This window comes from Gekko japonicus, unplaced genomic scaffold, assembly GCF_001447785.1.
Source record: "Gekko japonicus isolate JY-2015 unplaced genomic scaffold, Gekko_japonicus_V1.1 scaffold867, whole genome shotgun sequence".
Lineage (NCBI taxonomy): Eukaryota > Metazoa > Chordata > Lepidosauria > Squamata > Gekkonidae > Gekko > Gekko japonicus.
This window is the reverse complement of record NW_015169800.1, coordinates 412,360-423,672: the sequence shown is the minus strand read 5'-3', so window position 1 is coordinate 423,672 and position 11,313 is coordinate 412,360. Positions and strand designations below refer to the sequence as shown.

The 11,313-nt window shown below is 54.0% G+C and overlaps 1 protein-coding gene across 1 annotated transcript in view; it reads right to left on the bottom strand.

Annotated features, from left to right (window-relative positions):
- Nucleotides 1-6: 6 nt before the first annotated feature.
- The window catches only part of GPSM1 (G-protein signaling modulator 1), a 68,624-nt gene continuing 57,317 nt past the window's right edge, over nucleotides 7-11,313 (bottom strand). The window contains exons 12-13 of the mRNA XM_015417109.1: nucleotides 5,315-5,523; nucleotides 7-2,195 (exon numbers count right to left, since the gene is read on the bottom strand). Coding sequence (XP_015272595.1) covers nucleotides 1,974-2,195; nucleotides 5,315-5,523 — 431 coding nt within the window. The 3' untranslated portion in view covers nucleotides 7-1,973. The remainder of the gene's footprint in view (nucleotides 2,196-5,314; nucleotides 5,524-11,313) is intronic.

The following is an 11,313-nucleotide window of genomic DNA, read 5'->3' as shown; positions in this document are numbered from 1 at the left end:
CGCTCTTCCTGGAGGCCTGTGGCCGTCGGGCTTGGCAAGAGCCCTGGCACAGCGTTGGCCACTGGGGTGCCAGACTTCCCTGCCTCTGGCCTGGCAGTCTTGTGACACATTCCAGCCTTTACACAAGAGGGAGGGACCAGGACTGGGTCTGATCTCCGGGGCGAATGTGAGACGAGTGTGATTTGGGGGGAGGGGGGAGAGTCCAGGAGGGAGTCTAAGGACGGTGCAGCTTCTGGGCAACCTTCCTGCCTACCATCGCCCTACGCGCAGCTTCCCGGTTTCTTCCTCCAGCACAGATGGCCGAAGGTGCGGCCTGTGCAGCCCTTCTCCTCGTGGACCTGAGTAGCCACAGAGACGGGCCGGAGGACGGTCCCTTCCCCCTTCGTGGCAGCCTTCCAGCGTGGGCTTATTTGCTCCTGCTGCACCTGGTGAGAGACAAGTGCCAAGGAGAGCTGAGGAGAACTGTGCCGCAAAAGCCAGGCTGGCTGAAGCGGAGAGGAGAGGAGAAGGGGGTGGGGCGGAGTGGGCGGGATCTTCTTGGAGCCACACGTCGTTGTCATCGTTCCCCCCCTCCCCGCTCCCAGGGCTGGCACGAAAACGGAGTCTTAGATTCTTCTGTTGCATAGATAGTTTACAGGCACCTGCTAGTGACTTGTGAACCACGGAGGCCACAAATGCATTTGGAACGCAACAGGACCGCTGTCTTCCATTTGGGGTGGGCTGAGGTTCCAGCGGTGGAAAAAGTGCAGAGGCAAACCACTGCCCTGGAGGGTCTCTCACGCAGAACAGGGCCAGCCAGGCCTAAGGAGCTCAAATACAATCAAGGTGGGCAAGGTGGCAAGAAGAACTATCTGCCCCCCACCAAACTAAAGATGTGCAAGAGCTGAGCGTACCACGAAGTACTTCAAATGAAAATTCATTCACTGGCCATTGAGGTGGCTGAAAAGAAACATCGCCTTCTATCCGTCCATGAACTTCATGCGGAATGAGCTACTTGGGAAGAATTATGAGGAGCATTGGCACCACAAGCCACCCTGGTGGTAAAAGTCTCCATCTCTGTCGGGTGGCAGGGCCCTTCCTGGTCGCACTGGGCACCTCTGCCCCAGGCAAGCGGCCACTCCTCTTCCTAGTTATTTCAAGCAACTCAGACTCTGAGCGGAGAACAAAGCCAGTCCGTTGGCCAGGCTCACGCCAAGGCCGCTCATTTGCCGATAACACCGTGGCCACCACGGTTCACTTGGGAATCCTGGGACTGCGTGTGGTCCTGGCACGGAGCTGGGACTGATGGGAGCAGAGGCACCGCCTGGCCTGAGAGCAGAGGCTCTGGGCTGCCCCGTTCAGGCGCCTGAGGGCTCGCTGAGGGGCTCCGGTGGCAGGCCCTCGGCTGTCTGTGGGGAGTGCCCCCACGGGCACCGAATGCCAAGGGCGGGCCGGCCAGCCGCATCAGTCCCTCCTGGCATCTGCCCACCCAGCATTCTGCCTCCAGAAGCCAACAGCCGAGGGCTTCCGGGCATTGGCACACCTGGCAAGGAGGTGAAGGTTGTCCTCACCGTGTTTCTCGGAAGTTTCCCTTCTCCGTTATCAAGACTAATAAGTGCTGGCAGGTTTATCCTCCGAGAATGTTCCTAACTCCATCCCTGCATTGGATCTCTCTCCCTCATCTTCTGTTTTTAGCACCATTCTTCCTCCAGAGATCAGGCTCGGCTGCAGAGAAAAGCAGACTTCAATAAACACCCCTATCCCCGTGGCCACCGATCTTGTCGTCTTCATGGGGATCCACGTCTGAGTCTAGCAAAGGAAGAGCAAGAAGCAGCCAAGGTACAGTTCGCACACCACCCTTTCCATCTAAGAGGGGGTGGCACAGAGAGGAGTCGATGTTCCTGGCGACAAAGCTGGGTCTCATCCACTGGGCTCATCCATTCGGCGCACGGCACTCCACACGCGAGCTCTGCCCTCGCCCTTGCCCTGGCCCCTTAGCTGGAGCTGGGCCTCTGCTGCGGACCCAGCGGCTCCGCTTCCACTGCCTGCTCTTCCTCCTCCTCCTCCTCCTGGGCTGAGGTCAGGTCCACCCTCTGCTCATCCATGCGCTTGGCTTGAACACGTTGGATGAGGCTGAAGAAGTCCTCGTCTGGCATGGTGGGGCCATGGGGGAGGGAGGCAGGTGGAGCGCACCGCTGGTCGTCAATGCGGGACGACTGCAAAGGAACCAAAAAAACCAAACTTCAGAAAGGGGGAGGAGAATGGGGGCAAACATAGCAGAGATTCTGACTATTTGGTTCCTACGAAGGACACTTCCAAGCCAGCTAAACTGCATCTGGGATGAAGGAGAGGAGCATTACTGTGCTGGCAAGGGGGTAGTCCAGTGAGTGGAGTACTGAGGGCAGAGAGGGAACGCAAATCTGATGTGCTGTGTCAAGAGAGCCACATATACAATCATCACTAGCCATGACCACTGCATGCCCTGCACAGCACCCCGGCAAACACGTATGTCCAACAATCATAATATATCTTAATGCTCAACATGGCCCCATCTGTGGGGACTTAAATCCAGAAAACGAAGCCACATCCAACCAATATAGATGTTTCTACAAACTTGAGAAAAACCCCAAGTGTACAAAAAATCTGGCATCTAAAAAAGTTATGGGGCCGCGGTGCCTCAGAGGTTAAGAGGCTGAGCTGCAGACCGGAAGGTCTGTAGCTGGGCCGTTCGAGACCCGAGTGTGCTGCGTGACGAAGTGAGCTCCTGCCTCTGGCCCCAGCTCCTGCCAACCTAGCAGTTCAAAAGCAAGAGATTGCTAGTAGATAGACAGGGACCGTTTCAGTGGGAAAGAAACAGCATTCCGTACACCTCCGCGTTTAGTCATGCCGGCCACATGACCACGGAAATGTCTTCAGACAGCGCTGGCTCTTCGGCTTAGAAACAGAGATGAGCACCACCCCCTAGAGTCGGTTTTGACTAGCTTTCGAGCAAGGGAAACCTTTACCTTTAAAAAATGTGTGTGGGTGGGGGGGGGGGGGGGGGGTTAAAACTCTCCCAAATGATAGCGGAAGGATCTGTAGCTTGCAGCCACCACTGGGCAATTTGCTACCTTGAGACTCATTTAAGAACATAAGAACATAAGAGATGCCAATGTTGGATCAGGCCAAAGGCCCATCCAGCCCAACACTCTGTATCACACAGTGGCCAGAAATACCAGGTGCCACCAGGAGGTCCACCAGTGGGGCCAGGACATTAGAAGCCCTCCCACTGTTGACCCCCCCAAGCACCAAGATGACAGAGCATCACTTGCCTCGGAGTCCCTATCTATACCTTGTGGCTAATAGCCACTGATGGACCTCTGCTCCATATGCTTATCTGATTCCCTCTTGAAGCCATCCATGCTTGTAGCCGCCATCACCTCCTGTGGCAGTGAGTTCCATGTGTTAATCACTCTTTGGGTGAAGAAGGACTTCCTTTTATCCATTCTAACCCGACCGCTCAGCAATTTCATGGAGTGCCCACGAGTTCTTGTATTGTGAGAAAGGGAGAAAAGTACCTCTTTCTCTACCTGCTCTTTCCCATGCATAATCTTATAAACCTCAATCATGTCACCCCTCAGTCGTCATTTCTCCAAGCTAAAGAGCCCTAAGCGCCTTAACCTTTCCTCATAGGGAAAGTGTTCCAACCCTTTTATCATTCGAGTTGCCCTTTTCTGCACTTTTCCCAAAGCTGTAATATCCTTTTTAAGGTGTGGTGACCAGAACTGCACACAGTATTCCAGATGAGGTTGCACCATTGATTTATATAGGGGCATTATGATACTGGCTGATCTGTTTTCAATACCCTTCCTAATAATCCCCAGCATAGCATTGGCCTTCTTTATTGCAGCCACACACTGTCTCAACATTTTCAGTGAAAATGGGCTGCATGTGGCCCCCTGCATGTGGCAGGGGGGAGGGGAGGGGAGAATGGAAAGCAGAAGACAGACAGCCCCCCTCCCCGGTAAAAGTGGGCTGGTGTGTGGGAAGGCAAAAAGGAAGCAGAAAACAGGGAGACTCTATGGGAGGAAAGGGTAAGAGGACGTAGGTGGGGGGAGGCGCGGGGAGACACCCCTACACGCAAGTCCTTGCAGGCTCTCCACTGGTAGTAAATACAACTCTTGATCTTAAGTATATACATGAATATACTTGTAAATGTAACTAAATAAATTCTCAGCGCAATGAAACTGTATTGCACTAATGTATTTGTTGCACACAGAGCAGAAACCAGTAGAGACCAGAGTCAGGTTTGCCTTTGGCCAAACAGCAGGCGGCTGATGCCGCTCCAAGCCTCCTGCCGGGAGGGACCCGGGCAGAGGGGGCTGCAGCCGACAAGGAGGAACGAGCTCCTTGCAGTTCTGGTGTCCTTAGAAAGCTTAGAACGCACATTGCCGGATAATGTCTCTCCTGCAATTGTATAATTAAATGTGCACTCTTGAAGCTCTAAAATGCGGCTGCCCATCCAAGAAAACTTATAAGAAAATAGTTTCAAGAGGGGCTCGACCCACGGCTTTTGAACGCATGCCCAGAGAATGCTGTATGGAAAGACCACGGCAATTCCCGGAGAATGTCAGTGACAACTGGATGTGATCACAGCTGGTATATTTTGATGACCAGATGCCAAAGACAAGCTGCGGTGGGCGGTGGGGGTGGGGGGCTGGCTGGCTGCCTACTGCTCTTCCTGGTCAGGGCACCTGGCTACTTCCTGCCAGAGATGGTATTCTGGGGAGGCTGGAACTTTGGACTTATCTGGCAATGTCATCCTCTTCTGCATAGGCTGTAATGCCTCAACATAAAGCACTCATACAAAACTGTGAAGAATCCTGAAACCAAGACAGGGCTAACCCTACATGTTCCCCTTGTGCCATGCGATTGCTGTGGGGACTTACAGAAGGACCCCAGCAGAACTCCGTTGAGAAGACTGCAGGGGTTTGCTTCTGGTTATAACGGAGGTGTGTGTGTGGGGAGCTTCCCCCCCCCCCGATGTTTTCTGGCCCCAAATGACCCAGCAGAGTACTTTTTGCCCCATCAGGGGGGGCGGCACATGCATGGAATGCTTGCAGCGCCCTCCTGGCCCTGTTTTGTGTAGGGGAATGATCGGGGGGGCAGAAGACCCTCTTCCAACTGTGTCACAGTTCTGACCAGAACTGGACCCCTGTGGCACTTCTAAATTGAGTTCCCAACACCTGGCATCCTGCTGCTGCAAGTCGTTGTGGCAATCACACTACAGACACAACAGGCCGCCTGGCTGGCTGCCTCGCCCCCTCTCCCGGGAGGCCCTGCCCCACCAGCAGACCTGGCATTTGATGAGCATGTTGAAGAACTCGTCGCCTGGCTCCTGTGCGCTGCCCTCCACGCAGAGGTGGCCAAGGTTGTGGTGCGTGATGCGCAGGCCCGGGAGGCTCCCCACGCTCGCACGCTGGTCATCGAGGCGCCGGCCCTGGGAGCTGGCGATGAGGTCAAAGAGCGCCTCCGTCTGCGGAGAAGCCATGGATGAGGACTGGGCTAGGAGACAGGACAAGAAGAGACACATTTACGACCTGGGAAGAGAAGTGGAGGTTCCACAGAGTTATTGGCCATAAACCAGTAGGAAAATGCAGCCCTCAGAGGGGGAAGGCCGTCTACTACCCCCCCCCCCGCCCCCCCCCCCCCCCCCCCCGGCCTCTGCCACTGTTTTCCACTGTGCAACATGTGAACGCTGAATCCTGCGAAAGCCCAGAGGGGCTAAGCACACACACACACCCCTTCATAGGCAGCCGGGTCCCAAGTGGGGGTGGGGGGGGGCCCCCACAAGGTGGCTCTGAGGAGGCAGTGTGAAGACCCCATGGAAGCGGAGAAGGCTCGCACCGCCCTGTGGGCCCTAAAGCAAGGAAACCGGCCGGTGAGAGAATATTCTGATGAGTTCAAGATGTATGTAGCTAATTTATTTATTTATTTATTTATTTACCTTAGACTTGATATCCCGCCCTAACCCCCGAAGGGGTCTCTGGGCGGCTCACAATTTGTCGTCCTAATTTTTTCTTCCTTCCTCGGCAACTTTGGGTCGGCGCGGCGCGGCTTCACCCCCCGGCTCAGCGATCACAGCACAGCAGTACCACGCAGGCGCACAGCTTCCGAGGACGCTGGCTGGCTCCGTCCATCAGGCACCGCCGTGCCTGCGTCATCGTTGCGCGCCTCGATCTTCTGCCGCTTGCCGTCGCTCGATGTTTCCCCTGGCCACCAGGGATCGCTCCGCTCCACTCCATCAGAGCCGCCGCTGCCGTTACTGCCGCCGATGTCACGCTGCCGCCGCCGCCATGGTGTTGTCTGCATCACCACTCCATCCACATTTCTCCACCATATCTTCTTTCCGACAGAGGTGGGTGCCCCCTACCCGTCTAAGGGTAGGTACCCATTTGCCTACTTGCAACAGGTGTTAATTAGCTTTCGGCCCGCTGGGTTGGCGGGAGCTGGGACGAAGGCCGGGAGCTCACTCCGGGCACGGTGGTATTCGAACAGCCGCAATGGCTGCTCACAGATGTTTAAAGCAGGCGTTCTACTGCCTGCGCCACCGCTAAGATCCAGGGGTGGCCTGAACCAGTGTTTGTGGAGCAGTACCGCCTGGGGCTGAGCCACCAGATCCGGGAGGCGGTGCTGCCGAATGTAAATCTGATCTTCTTGGCAGCCTGGGTGACAGAAGCCGGCAATGCAGAGAACCACCTCCAGATGATTAAGATTACTTCTCCCAAGGTGTACCCGAAGACCCCAGGGGCGCTCCCAAAGACCTCCCGTCCTAAGCCAAAGGGACCACTGTGTGACCAGAGGATGCCCCAGGGGCTGTGCCAGTGCTGCGGGGAGGCCAGCCGCTATGCTGCTTTCTGCCCTGCAGTCATCATGCCACCAGTCCCCAAGGCTCCCGAGGAAAGGGAGCCTGAGCCTGAAGTTGCCTCGGGCCCTTCAGTTAGACGCCCAGTCCGGGGCTGCGTCCTCCAGTGGAGACGAGAACCCCCGGCTGGTGGGAAGAGGCCAGGACCTGCTGTAAAGGGCACAAAGCAGCAGGTCCGAGAGCAGTCTGGGCCACGAGCAGTGAGCAGCCACCCCCCTTTGTTTTTCGTGACTGTGTCAGTACTCAACCCAGAGCTGGGAACCCAGGTATGAGTAAGGGCACTTATAGACTCAGGGTGTGCCAGAGACCTCATTAGCTCTTCTATCGTCACGGGGTTGGGGGTCCCAGTGCAGCTGTTACCTGAGCCTGATTTTCACCCAGAAGGACAGGTCCATTATGCGTGAGCCCTGTAACTACCAAACTGTGACAGTCATCATGGGGTCTCACTGGGAAACCTGAGCGTTCGTTGTAAACCCCATGGCTTGGTTTTCCATGGTGCTAGGAAGCCCATGGCTCAGAGCCCATCCAATGGAGTGAGGGGGCTGTCATCTTTATAGCTTCTGGCTGTAAATCCGACCCCTGGCTATCGGAGTGGGGGGACAAGCCTCCGGACGGTCCAGTCTATGCCTGCTTGGCTAAGGAGGAAATAAACTCCATCCCTGCAGAGTATCGGGACTTGGCCAAGGTGTTCGAGGAGGAGGAGGCCGATGAACCTCCCCCCCCCCCACCGTAATACTGACTGGGCCACTGAGATATTACCCCTTTGCCACCCCCGTTCTATTCAGAAAGAAAAAAGATGGAGGCCTCCGTTTGTGCACCGACTACCGGGGCTTGAATATGGTGTCAGCTCCGAATGTTTACCCCTTACCCTTGATCAAAGACCTGCTGGCGGAGGCTGTCAAAGGAAAGATTTTCACCAAGCTTGATTTGAGGGACATGTACTTTCGAGTGCGCATCTGGGAAGGTGATGAGCCCAAAACTGCCTTCAACACCCCGTTGGGCCAGTCTGAATATCTGGTGATGCCTTTTGGGTTGCAAGGGGCCCCCGGGGTGTTCATGAGCTTAATAAACGAAGTGTTACACAAGCACCTACTCCAGGAGGCGCTAGTTTATCTTGATGATATCTTACTGTATTCACGTGACAAGGAGTCACATGTGAAACTGGTGAGGGAGATTCTACAGACTCTGTATGACCACAAACTGCTTGTCAAGCTGTCTAAGTGCGAGTTCCACCAGACACAGGTTGACTTCCTAGGCTACCGCATTTCTTCCAGGGGCTTGGAGATGGACCCTAACAAGGTAGCAGATGTGCTGGGGTGGGAGGCTCCTTGAACCAGGCGCCAACTCCAGGCCTTCCTTGGTTTTGCTAATTTCTACAGAGCATTCATCTCCAGTTTTGTCCAAGTGAGCCTGCCCCTCACTGATTTGCTTAAAACTAAGGGGAAGGGGCCTGACAGCTCTAAGCCTGGGGCGCGCTTGGAGTGGGCGGCTGAATGCCAGGAAACATTTCACAAGTTAAAGGAGCTGTTCACATCTGAGCCCATTCTCAGCCATCCAGATGAAAATTTTAAAAAAATATTGTACAGGAGCCCCTCTACCTACAGCAGGGATCAAAGAACAATGGCCTGTGATCCAAAAGACCCTTGAGAAGGCTAAAGCAGATTACAACGCCCAGGCTGACAAGGGAAGGTCCCCTGGGTGGGATATCCAACCTGGTGACTCTGTATATTTGTCTACTAAGAACTTGAAAGGGCTCCAACCCAGCAGAAAACTGGGCTGGAAATATGTGGGGCCCTTTAAGGTGTTGAGAAAAATCAATGAGGTGACTGTTGAACTGGAGCTACCTAAATCGCTCAAAGGAATTCATCCCATTTTTCATTTCAGTTTGTTAAAGCGGGACCCTAGACCGAATGCCTAGAGACCTCGTCCTACAGCCCCGCCTCCTGTGATGGTGAATGGTGAACCGCACCACAAAGTTGCCCAAATCTTGGACTCCAAACTGAGGCAGGACCGGCTGTTCTATCTTGTGCAGTGGAAGGACTTTGATCCCTCACATAATGAATGGGTTGAACAATGTGATGTTCGTGCTCCTAGCTTATTGCTTGCCTTCCATAGCATGTATCCTAGCAAACCTGGTGGGGAGGGGTTTTCGGAGGGACAGAATGTCAGCTACACTGCCATAGTGAGGGAGGGGGGGAAGGGAGTCTGATGGGTGAACATCTTACTGTCCAGGAAAGACAGGTTGCTTACCTGTAACTGGTGATCTTCGAGTGGTCATCTGTGCATTCACACCCTTGGGATATACTGCGCCTGCGCTGACCTTCTCGGTACCGGTAGCTAGCAAAAGGGATTTTCGCGCCTCTCCCAGGTCACGCGCCGGCTCCACTGCGCATGACCAAGGAGGGGCACGCAGATCCCGCCAGTTCCTTCTGACCGCCGCCCAACAGCCTTCAAAGAAACAAGATGAAGGGCCGAGAGCAGAGGGGAAGGAGGGCGGGTGGTGTGAATGCACAGATGACCACTCGAAGATCACCAGTTACAGGTAAGCAACCTGTCTATCTTCTTCGTGGTCTCTGTGCATCACACCCTTGGGAGAATAGCAAGCAATAACTCTTACCTGGAGGAGGGGCCGAGGCCCTACATCTGCGCCGTCTGCAATATAGACCGACCCAACGCCACACGACGAGAAGACCGGACATCAAGGGCATAATGCTTCACGAAGGTGAGCGGAGTAGCCCAAGTCGCAGCGTTGCAGATGTCCTCCAACGGCATACCTCGCAGGAAAGCTGTGGAAGTTGCTACCGCCCTCGTAGAATGGGCGCGAAGCTGACCTGGAAGAGGTTTCTTAGCCAAAGCGTAGCATAGCTTGATCACCTCCACAATCCATCTCGACAGCCTCTGGGAAGAGATCTTCTTCCCTTGGGAGGGCATACTGTGAGCAACAAACAAAGCTGGAGACTGGCGAAAAGACTTAGTCCTGCCCAAATAGAACAACAACGCTCTCTTAACATCCAGAGAATGCAATTTCCGTTCCTCTTCATTAGCAGGAGACGGGAAAAATGATGGCAGAACTACATCTGAACGTAAATGAAATTCCGAAACAACTTTCGGTAAAAAGGAGATGTCCAAAGACAATGAAACCCCATGTGGGGAAAAACTTAAGTATGGTGGATCACACCTCAGAGCAGACAATTCGCTGACCCGACGAGCAGAGGTAATGGCCACCAAAAACGCAGTCTTGAGTGACAGCAATTTTAGAGAGCAAGTGGCCAATGGCTCGAAAGGTTTTCCCATCAAAAAACGCAAAACTAAAGCCAAATCCCAGGCCGGGGTTGGAGGACGACGGGGAGGGTACAGGCGAATAAGGCCTTTACAAAACTGTTTTGTCTGAGGATGCGAGAAAACTGAAAACCCATCAACAGATGGATGAAAAGCTGACACCGCAGCTAAATACACTTTAACCGACGAAAAACTGAGACCCAAGTCCATTCTGGACAAAATAAATGCAAAAATAGACCTCAAATCCACTGGCGGAGGAGGTAGATTTGAGGAATTCAAATACTGCAGGAATAGATTCCACTTCCTTGTGTAGGAAGTCCGAGTAGACAGTTTACGACAGTTCAACAAGACATCATTGATACGAGCGTCCATCACTGAAAGCGTATTTCCCACAGAGTCAGCTTGAGACTCAGAGGATCGTAGTGAAGGACCTGGCCCTCCTGAGCCTGGAGGAGATCCAACTCCTGCGGCAGGTGTACAAAGGATCCCTTGGCTAACCTCAACAGTGTCGGGAACCAAACTTGCCGAGGCCACCAGGGGGCTACTAGAAGACAATGGGGCTTGTCGTGTTGTATTTTCACCAACACCCTGTGAAGCAGCGGAATCGGAGGAAATAGGTACAGAAAGTTGTGAGCCCACGATATCAACAGGCCGTCCCCCAGTGACAGAGGGTCCAACCCCGCTCTGGAACAAAACATGGGACACTTCTTGTTGAATCGAGTTGCAAAAACATCGATGTGGGGATGTCCCAGACGTTGAAAAAGAGGGAGGAGATACTTTGAATTCAGCTCCCAATCGTGGTCCGATGCTCCTCCTCTGCTCAGGAAATCTGCTTGCTGGTTCAAAGTTCCTGGCAGATGGGCAGCTTGGAGAGTGATATTCCGATGAAGGCACTCTTCCCATATGTCCATAGCTAGCCTGCAAAGGGATCTGGACACTGTCCCGCCCTGGCGATTGATATAAGCCATTGCAGTTGTATTGTCCGTAAATATTAACACAGCTTTCCCTGCAACCTGTTTGTGCAAGGATCTGAGGGCAAATTTTACGGCCAGCAGTTCCAGATAGTTGATGTGATGACGTTTCCAAAGGGGCTGCCATGGAGCACCCACACAAGTGTCGTCCGTATGAGCACCCCAACCCCACAGGGAGGC